General features: G+C 37.3%; 1 protein-coding gene across 10 annotated transcripts in view; it reads left to right on the top strand.

The window, feature by feature from the left end:
• STAU2 (staufen double-stranded RNA binding protein 2) overlaps positions 1-23,258 on the top strand; it is a 233,840-nt gene that overhangs the window by 88,190 nt on the left and 122,392 nt on the right. For all 10 annotated transcript variants that reach the window (XM_019643612.1, XM_019643608.1, XM_019643615.1 and 7 more), the window contains 2 exons: positions 4,120-4,251; positions 8,162-8,222. In XM_019643612.1, coding sequence (XP_019499157.1) covers positions 4,120-4,251; positions 8,162-8,222 — 193 coding nt within the window. The remainder of the gene's footprint in view (positions 1-4,119; positions 4,252-8,161; positions 8,223-23,258) is intronic.

Genomic DNA, 23,258 nt, shown 5'->3' with positions numbered 1-23,258 from the left:
ATTCTCAGAGCAGTAGAGGAAGCTTCTGAGGGAGCTGGCCGAATCTAGCAGGCAGGCATTCCAGCAACAACACCGGGGCTCGGGAGGCTGGGGAACAAACAAAGCACTGGGAACAATCACAGGTCGCAGAGGCTGGCTCCAGCCGGGGACTCGAGCGCACTGTGCCTGTGGCGTTTGTGTCCAGGTCAAGTGCAGGCCAGCACAGACACGGGAGGTGGCACGTGCTCACACCGCTCCAAGGGTCTGCCGTGCACAGCGCTAGCTCAGCGCCCCTGAGTGAGGTCCATAGATGACTGCTGATTTGTCATGATGTGCTGGTTTCTGCTTTCAGAAGAAAAAGCAATGCATGTTTCAAAAACATTGCACAGACCTGAGCTATAAGATTTGCAATAGTTGTTACAGAAATTCCATAATGAATACATTTTTCAGTGTTTCACGTACTACAAGAACAACGTCATCTAGATCACCTTGACTAAAATTCTGTTATGAGCGCAATTTCTTTGTCATATAACTTGCACGTTGTGTTCATATTTAAGTTCTTTCGTCCCACTGTGTTGTATATTCCTAGTTCCTTAAAAACAGTTGGTTCATTGAAGCTTAAATGTATTGATGGAAATAATAAGACAAACAGAACTCTGAATAATGTTACAAGAATAAATGGCAAATGGCACACAACTAATAGATACCAAATGGGAGTATGTTCTGAGACAAGTGAAATAGCCAATATTATGATTTCACACAAGAGCCAAAACAGGAAAACAGCGGTAGAGGGATCATGCTTTAGTTGGAAACTGGAAACCATGCAATCATTTATTGCCACTACCCAGTATATGGTCACTGTGAAATTAAAGTGGCATGAAGCTTTTGAAGTGTCTACTTTTCTTTTTTTTAAACAAAGCACAGTGACATCTGGTAAAATCCTAAGTTTCAGATACAGATTGCCTGTTCGACTCTCTTGCTCATTTTTCAACTGGCTTTAAAAAAATTGATTTATAGGGATCTACCATAGTACATTCTGGAATGTGAGCCTTTTACAGTGATGTGGCATGTTAAGCATGTTCTCTTATGTTGTGACTCTTTTTTTCCCCTTTTTTTAAATGATGCTTTTTGAGTAACAAAAGTCATTAATTTCAATGCAATCAAATTTATCTGTCTTTTCCCTTATGTTAACTTTATCATAAATCTAGACATCCAGAAGAATAAGTGGCCCCGCCTCCTTCTTCCTCAGACGGACCTTGGCTGCTCTTAACACTTTGCATTTCCATGGAAATTTGGAAATTAGTTTGTGAAGTATTATAAAAAGATGTGTAGGATTATGATGGGAATTCATTGAATTTATATGTCAATTTGAAGAAAATTGACATCATTGTAATATTGACTCTGCAATACATGAACATGAAATATGTCTTAGGTTTATCTTAATTTTTCTCAATAATGCTTAGTTTCAGTGTAAAGGTCTTCAACATCACAGGCAATTGATTTTCATTTAATATAAATGGTATCTTAATATTTTTCACTTTCTGCATGATTGTTGACAGAATATACAAATGTAGTTGGCTTTTGTATACTACGTTTTATACAGAGAACTTACACTCTCATAAGTTCTTATAATTGATTGTAAGATTTTTTTGAATTTCTTATGTAAATATCATATCAACAAATAATGAGTTTGTATTTACACTTCTAATTCTTATACCTTTTCTTTTTCTTGCCTTATTGGTCCATCCAGGATTTGTAGTAAAATGTTAAATACTAATAAAAATAGAGGATATCCTTGTCTTGTTTTTAATTTCAAATTTTCAACATTAAGTATGTTTGCTGAGGTTTCTTGTAGGTTTTTGTGAAATGTCCTTTTATCATATCAAGGAAGTTCCCTTCTTTCCCTAAGAGTTTTTCTTTTGCTAAGAGATTTTATTATGAATGGATGTTGAGTTTTAGCAAATGCTTTTGTTCCATTTATTAGGATGATGATAAGGTTTGTCTCCTTAGACTTTTTTTTTTTTTTTTTTTTTTTTAGCTGAGCCATCCTGCTACCTGTTGGCAGCTCAGCGGCTGTTCAGCTCAGGCTGGACTCGAACCGCTGTTGCTCAGAGCTCAAACTCTTGAGTGAGCTCTTAACCAACTGAGCCACTCCTTAGCCTATTAATATAGCAGATTCTATTGATTGATTTTGTTTGAATTTTGAATGTTAGACCGACCCTGCATTTCTGGAGTAAACCTAACTTAGTCATGATTCTACTTTTTATATATTGCTTTGTTCAATTTACTGTTAATATGGTTTAAACTTTAGCATTTATGTTTATGAGTGAAAGTGGTCTTAAATTTCCTTATACTGTTCTTGTTGGATTTTGGAATGAAAGTGATTCTTCACTGAATAATTAAGGACTGATGCTTCTTTTTCTAATCTTGGATGAATTTTTGTAAGAGGAGCATTATTTTTCCTTAAATATTGTGTAGAACTTGCTGGAGAAGCTCTCAGGAGTTTCCTTTGTGGAAAAGATTTTTAATTATAGTTTTAATTTTTTTAGTAGTAATAGGCCTGTACAGTTATTGGTTTGTGCCCATTTTGGCAATTATATTCTTTAGAAGTTTTTCCATGTTATCTAAATTTTCAAAATTTCACTAAAATACTCAATATTCCTTATTATTTGTAATGCTATAGAAGCTATCATAATCTCTGTTTTCATTCTTATTTGTGTCTTTTTTTAATCAGTCTTACCTTTAGTTTATCATTTTATTATTCTTTTCAGGGAAATAATTTCTGTCTTTTTGAACGTCTCTATTGTATTTTGTTTTCTGTTTCCTTAATTTCTGCCTTTGTCTTTATTCTTCTGTTTTCCTTGGATTTATTTTGCTAATAACGTATTGAGATTGATGTTTAGCTTGTTAGTTTTCTGCCTTTCTCTAACCTTTTATGGCTGTTTCTTTTACACCTTCCTTTAGCTGCATCCTTTAAGATTTGATATATTGTATTTCTATTATTATTTATTTAAACTATTTTCTGACTTCTGCTAAGATTTTTTCCATTTGCCCATACATTAATTATTTAGATTACTTATTTAGATTATTTTAATTTCCAAAGTTGTGATTATCTTCTTGTCTGCTTCTTCAATCACTCATTGAGACCAATGTATAAAAACAAATCCTACTGTAAATTGTGTATTTTCTATTTCTCTTCTAATTTTATCTGTTTTTGCTTTCAGATTTTCTTTTTATATCTGTATTATCTCTTGGCACATGCATCTCTAAATAAAAGAGCATACCCAACTCAGAAAATGTATGTGTGGATATAAGTGACTGATATATACTTAAATACTACATGTATAGACATACATACATGTGTGCATTGCTAAAGATAACTGTGGAATAAGTCTGATGATAAAAAGCTACTGTTTACTGAGCAATTATGATGAACTATACCCTGTAGTTTACATACATTTTCTTATTTAATTTTCATAGCAACACTATGAGGTAGTTGTATTACCCCTCTTTTGCTGATGAAAAAAACTTGAGGCTAGAGATTTTAAATAATTAGAATCAGTTCATGTAGCAAGAAGAAGTAGAGTTGAATTTCATACCCAAATATGACTTGGAAGTCTGTTTTTAACCACAATCTTGTATTAACCCTTGCATATTAATTCTTCAGAAACTATTTAATATAAACCTTTGTAGACTTGGCATTATTTTAAATGGGACAAACATGAATTTCAGCCCTTTCAGTTTACTAATTTAAATAAAGAATAGTAAATGTAGTTAGAACCAATGTAGACTGTGTTACAATATGAGTTTTATTTTTCTGTTTATATAAATAATGAGTTTATTATTTTAAAAAATCAGTTGATATAGTCATATGTAAGGAAGTAAAAATCTTCTAAGATCCTGTCATCCTGAGATAACCCCCACTGACATTTTGAGGACCATATTTCCATATTTTTCTCCATGTGTGTATTCCTTTGTATATAATGTTATATAAATAGATCTTACCTTAATCGCTGTTTTTATCATGGACTGAACTTTGTATGTTTGAGTGCTACAGAGCAGAACACGTTACTTGATGGTGTGAAAGAGTTTCTGTTTCCCAGAATAACGCTAATGAATTTCTTACTTTATTCTCATCAGGTCAAGGTAGGCAATGAAGTTGCTACTGGAACAGGACCTAATAAAAAGATAGCCAAAAAAAATGCTGCGGAAGCAATGCTGTTACAACTTGGTTATAAAGCATCCACCAGTCTTCAAGACCAGCTGGACAAGGTGAGAGTTAGGTTTACATGTACACGTCCTCTTCTGTCAGGGCCTGAGAGTGATGAGCGAGTTCTGTTCCAGTGTGCCTCGACTCGAAGTGATGTCTGAATTGGTGTTAAAGTGACATCCAGGTTTACTTTTCTAAGGCAGTACCCTATCCTTATATGTTTGAAATAGATTCTCCAGGTATAAATTAACATCTGTTTTATGGGGTCAAGATGAAATATTAATGATAAACTTACAGTTAGCACATATTAAAAATTTGTGCCGTGGTTGTACATATTTTATAGAATATCCACTTAATAATTGTTAGCTTATTGATTGGCGGGTTTTGCCATGTAGACACAGTTTTAATTTGTGCTTTTTAAGAACGGGGGTTGTTAGCTCTCATTTTTGAAATACAGCTGAAAACACTGAAAATAAAGATCCTGAGTTATCCCTTTAGGGCAGGAACTATATTGGACAGACACTCTATAAACTAATTTTTCTATTTACTTTAAATTTAAAGGTAAACTCAGAGGGTGTTTATTTTCTGCCAAGACTTGTGTTCATGGTTCCCTATTTCTTCTGCAGCAGCTAATGACATCATTCACACTTGCCTCTGTTGCAAGAGAAGATAGCAAGAACTGGCTTAATTTCATTTAGTATTAAATTATCATTTTATCTATATATATGTAGACATCATTTTCATTAAATATTTTATTTATATGGCAATTCATAAGACAGGCTTAATAATTATTTCTATCAAAACCAATATGCTTTTTTCCATGCCATTTTCTCATATGAGGATTCTGTTTCAGAGATATTTTCTGTTTCTACAGGAACACATTTTTGAAGTTTAGAATAGAAACAAAATCATCTATTAAAAAACATTTCAATCTTTTTTTTTAAGGCAACTATGAATATGTAGGCAATTATTTTGAGTGATTAAAAAATTATTTGTCTGTGTAGTATCACTAGAGATTTGAATTCTGTTTTTATAACCTGGGTAGTCAATGCTTTTTCTTCCTTTAAAAGTATTTGTAACATGACACCTAACATGTGTTCAAGTTTCTGTAGTTCTTATATTGTGTATATGTTGTTTTAACTTAACACATTTATATTGACTTAAAACTGGTGAGTGATTTATAAAAATATATCAAAATAAATCTCATAGACATTTATTTGTAAGCTAAGTGAAAACAAAACAAAACCAAAAACCAACATTAATTTCATTAATTTGGAAAGCATTTTTTGCATACCTACTGTGTTATTAGTCAGAGTTCTCCAGCGAATTAGAGCCAACAGGCTCAACATGTATATACATACATGTACATACACATACATGCATGTTCATACACACACACAGACATACAGACATACTGGGGGTGCCAAAATGTATACAAGTGGACTCTTTGGTCAATGTTGCTCAAGCACTAGTTTGCTGTAATCAGAAGTGTCTGGACACTGATGGTAACCACTTTAAGCACCTCTTGTAATTGCAAAAGTCACACGTGACTTGTAGTCATCATTTGTTATCAGTATATATTGAGTATTACCATTTTAATACAGTTTTCCTTTCTTAAAATGTGTATACTTTTTTTGGCACCCTGTGTGTGTGTGTGTGTGTGTGCGCACACACACACACACACACACACACACAGACACAGATATAAATACATACATTCATACATAGGTATACATCACACACAGAGACCTACTTTAATGAACTGGCTCATGCATTGTGGAGACGTGGCTGGTACAAAGTCTGATGGGGGAGGCTGATGGGCTGTAGACTCAGCGAGGAGTCACAGTTCAAGTCCAAAGGCATCTGCTGGAGATTTCCCTCTTGTTCCAGGGGAGGTCATCCTTTTCTTCCAGTGCGGCTTCAACTAATTAAGCTCACCCACATTACAGAGAGCAATCTGCTTTACTCAGAATTCAGTTATTTAAATGTAAATCTCTCTCCCAAACATCCTCACAGAAACACCCAGAATAATCTTTGACCAAATGTCTGGTCACTGTAGCCCAGACAAGTTGACACACAAAATCAACCATTACACTCACTAAATGCCAAGTACAACTGAAGATACAACCAGATGACTGAAATGTGGCCCCTGCGCCAAGGACCTGGCCATTAAATGTTATGGGCGAGGAGTTTTAATCATATAACAAAAACCTGTGGTATCCTGGAGCCTAGAAGACGTGAAGATGAATCTGGAAAATCAGGAATAGCTGAGACCACTGGGTTTTTTTTTAAAGATTTTTTTTTATTGGGGAATTGGGAGATGGGAACAGCGCTGGGGAATTGGGGAAAGGGGAACAAACAAGTTGCTGTCATTTTGTTCTTCAGTCCAGTTGTGGAGGACGTTGCTTCACTGGCCCAAGTTGGCACCATCATTGCGCTCTTCCTGGGCGAGGCAGATCAGTCACCGGCTTCTGGACGGCTACTCATGGCGGCTGCTGGCCGCTCATGCTGGCTGCTGGCCACACATGGTAGCCCATGGCAACCCACTGCAGCAGAGGCTGCAGCCTACACCGTCGCTGGTGACTCATGGCAGCGCAGCTCCAGGTTGAACTGTTTGTTGTTCAGCATCTTAGCTGTAGAGGGCAGTGTCACTGGCCCTCATATGTGGGATGTGAACTGGGGCCCTCTGGCGTCCCAAGCCAGCTCTTAACCATCACGCCACTCGGCCGGCCCGCTGAGACCACTGTTTTATGTGATGTAAAGAGCTTGAGGAATTATTAAGATTTGAACTTGAAGTGACGTAATCTGGTTTGCATTCTTCAAAAGACATTCCTGTAAGTAACATAGTGGCTGGATTTGAGCAGGAAGAGGCTGAAGGCAGGGAGGCCAGTCAGGAGGCCGGCAGAATTGTTCAGGTGGAAGACAGTGAGGGCCTGGACTGGGGCAGTGGTGGTAGAGAGGAGAGGGGAGGGACCCCAGAGACATTTCTGACGCGTAGGTGCGAAGATTTCAGCAGCAGATAGCATGCCTGGGGGATACTGGAAGAAGGAAGGGAAAGAACACCGGCAAAATGGGGGATGGAGAAGGACTTTAGGAAGTGGGTGGCAGCCATATGCTGCAGAGATCCAATGGGAGAAGCTTTCAGTACTTTTCGTTTGTCAAGAAGAACTTTGGCGAGTGTGGCAAAAGTAATTTTAAAGACTTGCAAAAGCAGTATTTAAAAAGCTTTTTTTCTTTTTAAAATACGCAAGATATGTACATGGTTAAAAGGATTCAAGTAACACAAAAGCAGTGGAAAACATGTTCGTCTCCCATGTTAAAAAATGTTAGTCTGAGACCCTTAGGCAACTCGTCTCTCTCCCAAAGGGCATCTCTTTCAATGAGTTAATATTTGTACAGCTTTTAGAATAGTGTCTTGAAATGTAGTGACTATTATATGAGGATTTGGTAAATAAAAATAAAATAAATAATCCTCTGTGTGTATACGCTAATGTATGTGTATGTCATTAGCAGTGTTTGTTGATCGTTGTCATGGGACTATTCCAGAACATAGTAATATTTCTGGTGTTAATTTGATCTCAGGAGTGATCAAGAAGCTCTTTTCGTCACTTTAGCACTTGTGATGATGATTGTTTACTGTTTGATTAAGAATTGTCTACGTTTTAACCACCTAGATAGAGACCGTGTGTATGCAATACCTGTGCTGAATGTGGAGTTTTCTTGACGTCTTAAATTATAAATTTAAGTGAACAGACAAAATCACGAGACATAAACGGATACCAGTGTAGAAAAGGGCTAGATAATACTGTTCAAGTTAGTTACCCTGTGTCCGTGGCCCTGGGGTCAGAGATGGACAGAATAAGCAGCATAACAATGTGAAAGACCTTTGACTTTACTTAATTAGTTAACATTTTTTTTCTTTTTGAATAAATCTGTCTCTCTGGATTTAAATAGCTGATTTAATCTTTTCAGACAGGGGAAAACAAAGGATGGAGTGGTCCAAAGGCTGGGTTTCCTGAACCAACAAATAACAGTAAGTTTGCACTTTTATGTTAACTATGCTTGGTGTCCACCGGGATGGTTCAGTGACTAGCTCGCTGGGTATTTATTGGGTCTGTCTGGGCTCAAGACGCCATGTTTAATGTTGCGGGGGATACAAGGAAGTTGTGGTGTTTGTTTTCCTGGAACTGATAGAAGACACAGGCACTCCTATCCTTGATGTGGTTAAGCCACTGCAGACGGAGTACCATTTAATTCACATAGTGAGGACATTCTCTCTTTTTTTTTTTAAGTTGTTTTTATTGCAACATTATTATAGTATAAAAGAAACAAAAAAGAAAAAGCAAATGTCTACAAGCTCATTACACTCTAAACTCAACTGTTTTCATAGTTCTATTTCTTTTCAGGTAAACAGGAATTTTTAATTATAATTTGTTTACATTAAAAATTTACTCGGTTTTATTAATTAAAATAGATTGAGTTCACACGTAGTCTTTACATAAAGCATTGCAAAGTCCACTGTATGATCCTTGTTCAAAATACAGATTATAAGCATTTGAAAGCTTTCTTGTCCTTTTGATATAATGATCTGAGAGCTGTGCTTTCTATGGTTTTCAAGACTGAGGCTAATTATTTAGTAAACTTGGATGTACAATAATTCTATGCCCTTTCAGGGAAGAGTTAGCTATACTTGTGTTACATTTCTGTCAAGACGTCTTCATTTCAACCACATCAAATAATATTCATGACTTCCATCTATTGCTATTATGAAGATAAATCAGGATTTTAATGAATTGCTAGCTTTTATTCCTTAAAGAGCAACTGGTGAAACTATTTAAAATTCAGGATGTTCCTCTGTCTTACTTTAATGCAAAGAATGATGCTCTAAATGCTCATTTCATGGTGACTTACATCAAAATTCTAAGTCAACTACAAATGGCATCTCTGTTGAGATTTTTTTCATGCATTGTACCTTCCAGTGTCCTTCATCTTCCATGGAAAGTAGATATGGATGATAGATTTCATCTATAATATGAGAGTTTGTACTGCTGTTTTCATTTAACATTGCACAAAGCATTGCTCACCTTGTGCCGAGTCATTAGAATTTTTAATATTTTATTAAAGTCACAAATAGAAATTTCAAAAATGTAAGAATAAAATTGCTCACAATTGCATTCTAATTATAGTGTTATCAGATGATTAAAAATCCACTTCAGTTTACTTCTTTTTTCAAAGGTGTATGATTAGCTGTAGTGCATTGGAAGCATAGACATTTTTCTTTAACTTCCTTCCACCTCTCCTGAAAAGCATCTATTTTCACTGAAGTGACCATTTTACTAGAAATCAGTAAAACAAAACAGCCAGCCGGTGAAGATCTATTGAAGTGAGGTCCTCAGTGGAGTCAGATCTATCTCATTTCTAACCCCATTTCTCTTCCTCATAACCACTAGAAGCCAAATAAGCTTACATATATAGATTTTCGTAATTTATTCTTTATACTAGCAGCTCATCTTTTGATGTATAATGAAATGAGCAACAAACTGTTATCAAAGCATGCTTATGAGAACTGAATTTTTGGATCATCAAAACTAGCCTCTTGTAAAGAATATATCAGTGAGGGAATGGTATCCATGAGTTACTTTCTGGGAATAATTTAAATAATAGGATCCTGAGCCTTTGGGTGTGTGTGTGTGTGTGTGTGTGTGTATGAGTGTATGATGAATGTGATAGTCTTAGCATGTACCCAGAAGAAAAAAATGGAATCAGTTCAGGACTCTCAGAGTTTGTGTTGAATTCCTTTGATGTTTGAATATATACTCGTAGGCTTGTAATTACTTGGTAAGGGACTGTAAGAAGCATTAAATTGATTTCAGTTTTATGTAAAGCACTTAGCACAGTATCTGTTTTCTAGTAAGCACATAATGAGTGTTGATTTCCTTCCATGCCTTCTCTCTCCCTTATTTAAAAGGATTATATAATTCTGGGCAGGCTTACTAAAATTTCCATTTTTATACTTTTTATCTGTCGGATGTTTTTTGCATCTACATGGTGACCAAAAATGTATACTTTATACTTGAACAGTTAACTTTTGGCACTAGACATTTTTTTCAAAGAATATAAACATTATTTACTTGAATATGGAAGTCACTTATTAACTTGACAGTTTTAACATGAAATCACATTTTAAATAACCTGCAAATTCCATCATTAAACAGTGATGCTTTGGCTCTTGGCTTTACGTGTTTGTGGGTTTTTAACTTGTTCAAGGATTTTGGAACTCCTTTGCAAGCAGGGGAGGAGGGATCGTACAGAGGCCAGTGAGTTTTGGTGATCAGAAATGGGTAAGAATGCATCAAATGCTTGCTGTAGATAAAATCTTAGACGTGAGAAAGCTATTCAAAGTCACCTTAAAACTTAGCCAAACTGTAAACATGTTAGGACTTCCGGTGGTCTACAGTAGTTCACACTGAAAATTTGAAAGGAGGGCGGAGGACCCCTCACCCCTTCCTAGCTGTGACGGGTGAGGAAGCTGACCTAAGGGTTCCTCCTGTGAACACTGAGTGGTCCCTGCCTCAGGTTCCCACGGAGCATGTGAGCAGCCCTGAGAAGGGCTACTTCTCTCTAGCGGGGCCCCAAGTGTGCTGGAGGCAGCTCAGAGCTACTTATATACCTTAGGAGATGCGGGTCTCTTCTTAGGAATTGATCACTCAAGTGATGCATCCTTATCTCAGAATTAATTTAACTTCATATAGTGACGTTTAGTTTCAGTTCACTTCTACTTAATCAGTTCCTTAAGTTGGAAATTTTGCCCTAAGTGGTTTCTGCCCCGGGAATAATACCTGCGTTCGTGTTTTGCAGGCAAAGGTTAGAGCAGGGATCTCTCAGGATGGCACGTGTGGGAGAAGATAGGAATTTGAGATTGCCAGCGCTGGCTGCCTCGCTGACATATTGTCTGACCTTGAGCAACTCATTTTCCATCTTGTTATTCAGTGTGCCCTGTCAAGAGTTACGCATACCAATTTATAACATTGAGGATCTTTAATTATGTAACCTTTGTAAAATGATTAAACCTTCCTTAAATAACATCTGAAAAGGTAGCATGTTACTTGATAAAGAAACAGAATGTCATCGTGCAGTGACTCGTCTTCACTGTTTTCTTTGTTAAAACTCGACATTACTTTACAAATTGCAGTGCATAAGATCAAATTTTTAGCCCACCGTTATTTGGATAAAAATGAAATTCACTTGGAACCACAGTGTACAAAAACTAAAAGAAAGGAATGCAGAATTGAAAGGGGAAAGAAGACAGTTTTAACCTGGCATAGCTAGCGCTTCACTGTAAGTCCACAAAGAAAGTCAGTGTACATGTGCATTTAATTTTTGAAGTGGAAGATATTATTGTTTTTTTTCATGGAAGATATATTTTTTAAAGATTACAGTCATAAGAAACTGCTAACAATTACAACTAAAAAATAGTTTAAATGGTTGTGCAAGTGATTGTGATTACATAGTCTGCTTCTTGATTGCCTGCAGATTGAAAATATGGACCTAATTTTTGCATGCTTCTCAGGCTTTCTTCATTGGCCTGAATTGCAGCAGAAGGTAGATTATTCTAAGTGTGTTTTTACCCTTTGAATCACTGTCACAGTCATGTTGAAGGGTAAGAGCACATAACACTGTAATGTGAGGTTTCTGTTAAATTTAGCATGGGGCAATTTCATGCTTGGCATACACATAAAAAGCTAGATTTTTACAGATGAGTGACTAACCACTTTTTTTTTTTTTTTTTTAAAGAGCATGCATTTTAAAGATCTACTGACGGCTCATGGAAAACTTCGTAAAATATTTAGATACTGTTCTGTTCAGTTGATATCTTTTTTTTTTTGTATTCACATTCCATGTTTGTTATTAATACAGCATTTTACTTAAAAACAGGTTCATTGTTTCTTAAAGGTGAACTCCAGCTTAATTCAAAATTGGACTGAGCTCAAAGGTATTCACTGGTATGTGCCATATCCACCCACTAAAAGATTATTTGGAGGCATTTTTCACATAAATATTTTTCCGTTAACCTTTTAAAAAGTTTTATTTATCCCCTGTGAAATATGCTGGCTCTCCTAGGTTCATTAGAGATGACCCAAGACAAATACTTCTGGGATGGGATTGAGTTCTTACTGACCTTCTCAGTGTTGTTGTTGACTTCCCAAAATTTGTGTCACTTTTGTGTCATATCTGTGTATTATGAAACTCCCTACATCCTGAAAGCAGGATGCTAAACCATCTCAGTGACTTGACATTAGATAGAGCGGATGCTTGCTTCCCAGGTGCTGTGTACTGTATTTAGAACCTCTGCATTTTTAATTCTCTTTCTGATGAATGAGGGTTGTACTTTTAAGACAATAGGTTAATAGATTCTTTAAACGTTTGGGAGAGTTCCCTCCACAGTTTCCTCTCGGGGCTTGCACAACAGAAACCACTTTGTAATGAGACAGTTAAATAAGTTGGAGTCAGTGGCTTTAAATATAAAGCCGAGTGATCCAGCTTAATTATTTATTTAGACATAAATACTGTGCTGGAAATCTAAGTGCGTAAGCTGACTTGTAGCAACCTATTTAAAAAGGACTGGCGGGCTCTTTTTCCCCCATGCCGCCCAGTCCCCACATGACTAAAGGCCTTTGAACAGAGACTGGTGCCGGAAGTAGAGGGCTGCTTATCTGGGGCAGTCGGGGCAACAGGGCATGCACATCACCACTGCTGTTGCTTTGCCCTGCAGAAGCTGCAGGTGGAAGTGGTGTTCCTCCCCTGAGCAAAGGAAGAGAGAGCCAGATGTTCCAGAAAGATCCTCTCCCTTTTTACATTGGTGGCTGTGTTGGACTGGCGCAGTGGGGAGAAGCTGGAGCCCTTTTTATTCCTTTGACCAGGGTTCTCTTTTATTGCCCGTTGAATCTGCGGAGATGAGAGACAGCATGAAGCTTGCTTCTGTTTGAGTCAGACCAGTCGAGTTTGTAGTTAAAGGCCCGTTCGTTTAAGGAAAAGGTATCTGAAACTAGAAAGTAAGTCTTTAATCAGATTAATACAGATATTTTTTCTGAAATATTCTCAGGAAAGATTGAATGAATTTAAATGTTCATGATTTTAAAAAACTTGCTTGACTCATATTTTTATCCCCAAAAGATTTCAGATACATGTTTTTAAAAAAAGGAAATCGTATGAGCAATTGAAGGATACGTTTATTGATCTCAGTATGAGAGCATTTTTTTTCTTTTAAGCATAAGAGCAAAGGATGAAATCAAAGAAAAAGAGATGGATTTAGGTACATAAAAACTAAAAACGAATTCAAGGACCAGCATAAGCAAAAAGGCAAATGACAAACAGGAAGCATACATTGCAGCGTATATAGCAACTGGTTAAATGTACACAAAGGACATATACAAGTTATTATTATAAAAAAAAAAGTAAACATCCCAATAGAAAAATGACCAAAGGACTTAAGGAGATATTTAAAAAGAACAGACATTAAGTAATGAAAAACTGTCCAGCAATCAGAAAAGTGCAAATTAAAAATAAGTGTTATGTAAGTTCTGATCCGTAAAAATTGGTGAGGATTTAAAAACGATGCTTCTGAATGTTGGGGAAACAGCCAGCGACATAGCTCTGGCAGGACTGTGTGTTAGCTCTCCTTCTGTAGCAGCTTTTCTAGAGCTTAACTAAAAGATTTGGGAAAATAGAAGGGAACATTTCTTTTCTTAATAGACATATACTGGTTTAGAATTAAAAAAAAAGTGTATTTAAAACACAGATACACAAACTTTGGCCACCTGAATTAATCTAGTTGTTTTTAAACAAATATTATATATTAAACACTTAGAGGGCATTTATCTGTAAACTAAAGCCCACCTGGGAACCTTTTATGACACTTTTTTTTAAACAAGAAGAGAAATGTGTTGTTTCCTAAAGTCTGAATGAAATTTCAATTTCTGAAGTTCATTCTGGAAGTCTGAAATATGTGCTCTTTATTCTCAGAGCTCTGTGTGGATCGAAAAGTATTTAAAGCTAGTATTTTCCAAACTGGAACAGAGCATAGCAATGACACGGGTCTCCCAGAGATTGAAAGTTGAAGTATTAAGAACTACTTAATTGATTTTTCTTTCTCAGAGAAACTACAGTCAGCACGAGGAGAAAATAAGGGTAATTCTCATAATTATTCATCAGCTTGTCTGGAAAGAGGGAGGTCTATAATTCCGGCATAGCGTATTACAGTTTGCTAAGAAATGTTAAACCTCTTACTGTTTTCAAAGAAAATATATAGGTAATACTTGATACATAATGTATTTAACACATAAGTTGTGCAGCACAATAAGATAAGGACTCCTGAACCCGCCCCTCAGTTTGAGCACTGGATGTCCCCAGTGTTGACTTCACCTGTGACCTCTTCCTTCCTACACCTTGGCGCCTCCCTCCAGCAGAGCAAACCACAGTCCCTGGGTTTTATACATGGTCACCCACCCTTTATTTCTTACACTTTTATCAAATAACTATGAGTCCTTAACAGTATTTGTGTAGTGTCATTTTGGTTGTTTATTTTAAATTTCAGAAAAATGGCGTTATGCTGTGTATCTTCCGGAACTGCCCCACACACTTAACATTGTGATTTAAGATTATTTTGTTACATATAGTATTTCATCCATTATGTGAATATTCTACATTGATTTATGTATTCTCCTATTGATACACATTTGGGATATTTTCAGGGTTTTGTTTCTACAAAAATAGTACTTTTTTGAGCATGCCTCCTGGTGTACATGCCTAAGACTTGCTGGGAACAAACACACCTAGTAGTGGAATTGATGAATTATAGGGTATGCGTATGTTTAGATTTATGAGAAATACTAGTGGGTTTGTAGTGGGAGAGCTGGAGAGCCCTTCAGAGTACCTAGTCCTCTATCCTGCTAGAAGTAGAAAATGTTTAAATCACTTTTGTTCCATTGATCTCATTTTCGATGATAAATTTAGTTGAAGTTTAGTTCAAATTCCACTCTATCATTAATCTTCCTTTTCTTTTCTATTTTTACTTAGTTTTTTTGATGGATAAAAATTTAAAAATGCCGAAACATGAGAAATTTCCCCCCAGTTTTGTCCCCATTAGCATACTTTCCACCCTGTCCCCCAAGCAAGTAACTTATGGCTGGTTCGTTTCTTTGGCACCGTTCCAGTGTGTGTGTGTGTGTGTGTGTGTGTGTGTGTGAGGGTGTGTGAGGGTGTGTGAGGGTGTGTGTACTAGCAAATGCAGGTTATATTTTATCCCCTAGCATACCAGACACACTGTTCTACAGTTTTCTTTTAACATTATGTCCTGAAGATCCTTCCACATTAATATGGTTTAGAACTTGATCATTGTTTAACCAGTTTCTAACTGGTGGGCATTTAGAGTGTTCACAGTATGTTTCTATTATAAATAATCCTGCCATGTACAGCCTCCTACACACACCATTTTACATGTGTGCTAGCATGTTTGCTGGATCAATTCCTACAAATGGAATTACTGAGTCAAAGAATGGTGCGCTTATAATTTTGATAGATGTTGCCAGATTCTGCTCAGTGGAGACTTACCAGCTGCCTTTCCCGCCCACAGTGTAGATGAGTCTGCCCATTGCCCCGCAGCTTCAGTGACAGTGGGCTGTCAGACTCCTGGCTCTGTGCCAGTCTGATAGATGCAATACGGTATTCAGTGTATTCAGTCTATATGGCATTCAGTCCTCTGTGAATGAGATTGAGCAGTTTTTGTACATGTATGAGCCATTTCTGTACATGTTATGTCAATGGTATAGTATATCAGTTGCTCATTTTCAAATTAGATAGTTGGTCTTTTATTCTTATTTGACAACAGCGCGTGTGTGTGTATTTTATGATACTACTTGATATTTTTCTTGCTCTCTTCTTTTATGATGGCATTTTCTTCTCAAGTTGGGTTTTCTTGTTAATGTATTTGAATGGCCTTTACTTTTTATAGTCTTTTGTTACCACTTGTAATTTTAATGATGTCCTCCCCACTCTGAGATTATAAAAAATTCTTTTAAGCTATCTTCCAGAACTTTTATAGTTTTATTTTTTGTCTCCAAATATGTGATCCATCTGGTACTTAACACAGAATATGGATCCAATTTTAATCCCCATTGCATTGAGACTTTACTGTTATCAGATACTAAGATTTTGTATGTATTTGGTTTTATTCTGAACTTTCTGTTCTGTTCATCTGACTATTTATACATGCACCGGCTTTAATCATTGTGTCTTTATTGAGTTTTAACATAAATACATTTAGAGTTCTGTCTGTTTAAAACAATTGTGAATGAAGAAGCGCTGTTCTGTGACCTTTCTGTCCATACTACATGGAGTACAAGTAATTGAAAAGATTAAAAATCCCTTGACACAGCAAGTAAGAGGACTGAGGGTAGTCCTAGCACCCACTAAAAGAAGCAACAGGGGACTCGTGGTAGGGGGCAGTGGCAACCATCTCCCTAAAACTTCTGTGTATCATGGATGTGGCATTCATTCTTAATTTCTTCAAGAAAGCACTTATTGACTGCATTGTATTATTTTTGGTATTATTGGTGATTTTGAATAAAGTTTTCTAAGTTGAAACTGCTTCTTGAAAAGCCAGTCAATCTGTAAGATGAAAACATGGTTAACCACCACCTCCCCCTTGAAAAAAGAGGGGAAAACTTTAAAAAAATGGAACAAGTGTCATTTGAAAAAAAAAAAAAGCCATTGTTTTTGATTTAAAAAATAAATCATATAGCATGGTACCTGACATTGTCGGTGCTCAATATTTGAACAAATTAAAAACAAAAGTGTTTTCACTTTTCCCCACTGTTTTGGCGATCTTAGATATCATTTAGACCTATGGTTCTCAGCTTGGTATTGCTGGACTCCATATGACAATGGAAGTCATTATTGGTATTTCAACAACCTAATAGAAAGGATGCATTCATTCTTAGTAGATATCTTTGCTTTGGGTTAGAATTATATCTGAATTCATATCTCAAGCTGTTCTGAATCTCAGATTGGCAGGCTTTGGTGGAAGAAACAGGGAGATGACTTATCATTGCTATGTAAGTGCGGTCTGTCTGAAAGACTGATCCTCAAAACATGATGTGCATAGGAGAAAAACAAGACACCTAGTCCTAAATGTGAGAAGTTGGAGAATGTCCAACCTCTCATTTTATAAACAGGAATATTGAGGCTTGGGTGATCATATACCTTGCCTGAGGACATTGAGCTAATTAGAGGTATTGAAGACTTGAACTCGCGTCTTCTGCCTCCAAGGTCTGCATTTGCCGCTAGACGACATACTTATTTCTAATAAATACATCACTCCGCTGATAATTAAGACAAAAATGAATAGTGTTTTTAAAAAGAAATTCCTCTAAAATTAAGTATGTATTTTCTTGAAAGAATGTTTTCTATATCGTGTACCAGAATCATTTAAAAAAAATGTTTCATAACGTGGAAAGTGTCCAAACTATTGTTTCAGATACCAGTTTAATATTTGGGTGGATCATGTAAAAACACTAAAATGGCTGAGAAAGCATATGAAATGTTTGTTTTAACAATGGAAAAACCATCTGTATTACATGATTTTTCTTAAGATGTAAAAAAAAAAACTTTAGTAATAGTTCATTTTTAAAAACACTCAACAGGCTTTTGGGTGATGTTATTCAAGTCTATTGTTTTATTCCAAGCTTTCTGGTTTGTGTTAAGATGATTCACAGACGTTTAGAGCTGAAAGAGATTTTCAAGTTCCTCTTGGCTAATTCGTTTTACAGATGAGGAAAGCAGGGTTAAGAGGCTATCTGCTGCTGCAACTTGAACTCAGATAGCCAGGCTTCGGTCTAGAACTTGTACCCCTGCACTATTGTTCTTTTCTTTGTTACACTTTGTGCTAATACAAAATGTCAGACTTTAAAAAAAATTTGCTATTTTTATTAAAAGGTTTATTTTTTTAGAGACATTTTAGATTTATAGCGCAATTGAGAGGTAGATACAAAGATTTCCCATATCCCCCCTGTTCCATCCCATCCCCATATACCCATAGCCTCACTCATTACCAGCATCACTCACGCAGAGTGGTATATTTTTTTACAAAGGATGAACCTCCACTGACGCACCATAATCACTCAAAGTTCATAGCTTACCTCAGGGTTTGCTCTTGGTGTTGTACATTTAATAGGTTCAGACAAATGTATAATGACATACCCATCGTTACTATATCGTATAGAAAATTTTTACTGCCCTAAAAGTCCTCTGGGCTCTGCCTATTCATCCCTCTCTCTCTCCTCTCACTCGGTCTTTTTATTGTCTCCGTAATTTCACCTTTTCCAGACTATTATGTAGTTGGAATTATAGATATGTAGCTTTTGATGATTGGCTTCTTTCACACAGTCACATGCATTTAAAGTTCCTCCATGTCTTTTCATGACTCGATACAGCTCATTTCTTTTTAGCACCGAATAATATTTCATGGTCTGAATGTGTCAGGAGCAGGAGTCCAGGCTCCCAACATGGCCTCCACTGACACCCCGGGGTGGGATGAAATCTCAGCTCCCCCCAGTCCTTCTCCAACACTGCCACGGCGGGGATGCTGGGATCCCATGTACAGCTTTCTGAGGGCCAAAGCCCAGGTCCCTCTCTTGGCCTTCGGGGGCATGGAGAAGAGTGGACAATAGCTTTTTTCTCTGTGTTTGGCTAAACCAAACTGGTTTTTGTCTAAGTTTTCTCTCACTAGTCCACCCCTTTCCTGGTCCTAAACATAACATTTCTTATTTTTACAAGATATTTGTAAAGTTGTTTAAGTACTTAATATTTATGCAATCCCAATCAGTTGACCTTGATTCATAATACTGTGGAACCCTTCGTAACCTTCTGATTAATATGTAGGCTAATTTGTAATAAGCTTTTATGTCAGAATTTATATCACATGAGGGAAATTAAAAAAAGTGTCATGTGGGTTCTTTCATCCTAAAGTATGCTTTTCTGTTGTGTAAACCTAATATTTGAAGTTACTTTCTCACAACCAGTAAAATGACGAAACTGGCCAAGCACGTTGTTTTTACACCCCGTTCACAGGGTAGTTTCACAATGAGAATCTTTTAATAAAAACAGTAACTTCTCCCATTTCCATCCTTTCTATCTTTTCTGTTACCACGCTCCCCGAGTGGGACTGGCTCATGGAGCCTAGAACGTATGCCCGAGATGAAAAGAGGGAACACCTCATATTAAGTTCAGTAACTTGACAGTTTCTCTTCTCTGGTACGGTGGTAGAATATGTCAAGAATCCATATGCACATTACTGGCATGTATAGATGCAACAAATAATGTATGTTTGTTTGTTTTGCTGATGAAACGGTCGTCGCGTGTGCTAACTCCAGAACCAGACGCCTGGTTCCAGCCCCAAGGCTTGCCACCGACTGGTTGTAACTTGGAGCAAGTCACCCTACTTCTGGGTGCCTCAAGGCTTTCAGCTCTAAATTGGGGGTATTCATAATCTCTGTTTCCTAGGATTTTGTGAGGATTCCTGCGCCAAGGTATGCGAAGCCTGCTATCTAGTTAGGACTGTGTAAGTTTAAGCTGTAATTATCATTGTTGTCTGAGCTGCCTGGGTTGGAGCTCAGAGTGCTGGCGGAAGAACAGTGTGGTGCGTGTTGGGGCAGCTCTCTCCTCCTTTCTGCTGAGAGGCTGGTCATTTGTGTCATATGGCAGGCCTATATATATATATATATATATATATATATATATATATATATATATATAGTCCAGTTTTTGGTCTTTCTTAGGGAAATGGTCACTAATGGATGTTTTCTGTGAGGAGAGATAACCAGTAAGAATGGTCTTTATTTTACCAGTATTTTAATCCCATTTAAATAAAACTAATATTTGAACATTACTCATTATCTTCAAAAGCTGCCCTCAGACTTCATTTTCACTGCCAACAGTTTTGTCTTCCTCGGTGGAAATGTCCACAGTTCTGTCTTTCTTGAAAATGGTGAACCTTAAAGATACTTTTCTACATAGGCCAACTAAGTGAGACCTTTTTTATCATTGAGATGCGTGGTGTGAACTTATTCACCATACCCAGGCTCTTCTCCTTTGTCATTATATACTTCTTATTATTCTCTTTTAAAGAAAAAATAATTCACCATTTGGTTTGAAAATTCTGACTAGCCCCTTTCTTTACACTGTACTAAGCCAGTATACATTTTTTTTAGCAGAACAAGCTTTCCAAAGGCATTTCCCAGTTCATTTCAAATTTAAAAAAAAAAAAGATAAAAAATTGGCTGTTAGTGTTCGTTTGTCATTTTTTAAAGGAAATGTGTCATTTACCATTTTGTGCCCCTCCTCCCTACTGCACAGCCGACACAAGCACGGCACCGTCTCTTGCAGCCGTGCTGGGTGCCCTCATGGCCTCCAGTCAGGCCTCTCTGCCCTGAGGTGCCCACGCCTTTTGGGGATCAGGCCTGGACTGAGCACCTCGCCTTCTGAGAATTGTGCTCGCCAGAAGACTTGCATATCTTGCCAGAAGGTTTTTTGTCAGTAATTTTATTCCTAAGCGTTCAACAAATTAATAACTCTTCATATATCATGTTAAATGTAGCAAAAAAAAAAAAGATGAATAAAATGCACAAATTAACAAAATCAGTGCTTTCATCCAACTCTGAGGGCAAGATCAAGGTTAATTTTCACCACTGATTCAAGTTATGCTTTTTGAGCACATTGAACTACATCATTTTGTTCGTTCGTTCAATAAGGACTCTAATGTCGTTGTTTCTTTTTTATCCAGAACAGTTGTAATCTCGTTTATAAGATATGACCAAATTTTCACTACTTAAGAAGACTTTACCTTCCAAGGTGATTCTGAAACTAACCTTAAAAAGAAACTTTTCACAAATTATTGACCTGTTTCTTTGATTTGTTTTCGTTGTATTGCTTTCAGCCAACACTTTCCTTTTTTAGTTTAATTTTCAGAAGTTTCTTTCAAATTTGCATTGTTGATTTTTGTCTCCATTTAAATATATGGAGTGTATATTTAGCTTAAAAATTGGGCAAAACTGGGGACCCAAGGGCAGCAGCTGAAAGACCAAGTTGATAATGAGCTGTGTGGTAAAGGAGAGGTGTCCCATAAAAGTACCTCTGTTCCACTGCATCTCAACAACAGGGCGGTGGGAAGGGAAGATTTTTAAGATCCAGTCAGCCTGTTAGCTAGAGGCCTTGGAGAGGGTGGATTATCTATTCCTCTACTCCAGGAGGATGACTGTGGTGGTCCAATGGGTTCCTTCCTGGGTCGCATGTGCTGCCACCTAATAAGTGGCCTCAGGCTTCTCTGGGAAAGAAAGTCCCAGCCATGAGACCCACACTGCCTTCCTCCCTTGCTCTCAGGTGACTAAAGGTCAAGTAGCTGGAGCCTGGGGTACAGCAAGTGCGCATTAGGCAGAGGCAGTGGTCAGAGCTGCAGACCTCAAGGAGAGGGCACTGCCATTCCGGCCCCACTTGTCCTCAGGACCATTGACAACTAGCGCCAGCATCCTTCTCACCTCGATGTCTCAGCCTTGTTCCAGGGCCTCTGTACCGAGGGCGAGGCCCAGAGCAGCACAACGGTGCCTTCATATAACGGGGCTTTGTAACTTTTTAAAGTTGTGAAAATGATACAGAGAAGTTGCATATTATCTATCACTCAGCTTCTCCCAATGGTGACATCTTACATGATTATAGTTCATTATCAAAACCAAGAAATTGACATTGGTACAATACAGTGAACTAGATGACAGACCTTACTTGGATTTCATGAATTTTCATATAGTTAAAATTCTAAATTACTATAAGACAGATAGAGCATACTGTTGTTGCTCAGATTTCCCATTTTAGACCTCAGTCCATTTCCCAGTTTTTAAGAATTTTTGAAATTTTATATACTTTTTGAAACTCCATAGCTAAATTTTATTGAACATTAGAATGATGACAAGAGATTTTGCCAGTGTCAGGACACACAGGGAAGTTAGTGAGTAGCAAATGCTAGAAGAGGCGGACCTCACTCTTACCACCAGCCAAGTATGTATTTCTGCCTGGCTGCCTCCGGAAACTTTGGACAAGAGAAGCCTGACAAAAACACCAACTCACCAAGAGTCAATTTTGCTAGTAGCACCCAAGTCACTTGTTTGAAATGTGTTAGGCACACATTTCAAAAAAGTTGGGGGTGTGTTGAGATAATTATGCCAGTCGGGAAGCAGGAGTGTCTTCTGAGATAGCACTAAACAAAATATTCTGCCTAATCGAGGAAGGAACGCAATTCTGAGGCATCAGCTTTCAGGACGTACAAGTAATTGACTTTCGTATTAAATTTTGACAAATTATCCATGATGGTCTATATGTAGAAGCAGTCTTCCCACATTGTCTAGATCTCTGTCTGCAGAACCCACGCCATTCTGCTTTTTTATTTACAAAGTATTTTACCTCTGTGGAGATTATAATTCTTCGTTATGAAAAAATCACCATGGCAGAAGTAGGTCTGAGTGTTATTAGGTGATGGTGTATTTATAAACAAAATATTGACTCCATCATTATTGTGCCAAAAATTCAAATTGGTTTATAGAAACATACAGTAAGATTTTTCTTCCAAAGCATTGATGTTAAAAAGTGCCAAATTCATTTTATGAGGAAGTAGCTGTATACTCATTCCATGGAGTTACAGAGAAATCCTTCCTTCTAGACGAGCATTGACATATGGACCGGTGTGGTGACATTGTCTTGCTTGCTACATAGGCGCCCTGTAGCTCTGACACCACTTACTGCTCAGCAGCAGTTCTGTTCTTCAGCCTCTCTGCAAGTCATGCCGTTAGTGAGATTGAAGGCGAGGCCCTGCTAAGTCTGCTTACCTTTTAAGAGACCTCAGTTCAAAATGTCCGCTACAACTCTGCCCGTAAGAGCTGGAGCCCCATGAAGACGCGTGGGAGGCTCTGTGTGTCCGAGGGTTCACGTATCCATTGCAGAGAAGCGCAGACCTACTGGGGAAAACACG

The sequence above is a fragment of the Hipposideros armiger genome, unplaced genomic scaffold (genome assembly GCF_001890085.2).
Source record: "Hipposideros armiger isolate ML-2016 unplaced genomic scaffold, ASM189008v1 scaffold_80, whole genome shotgun sequence".
Lineage (NCBI taxonomy): Eukaryota > Metazoa > Chordata > Mammalia > Chiroptera > Hipposideridae > Hipposideros > Hipposideros armiger.
Note: the sequence above shows the minus strand (reverse complement) of the source record. Positions and strands in the feature narration are given on the sequence as shown.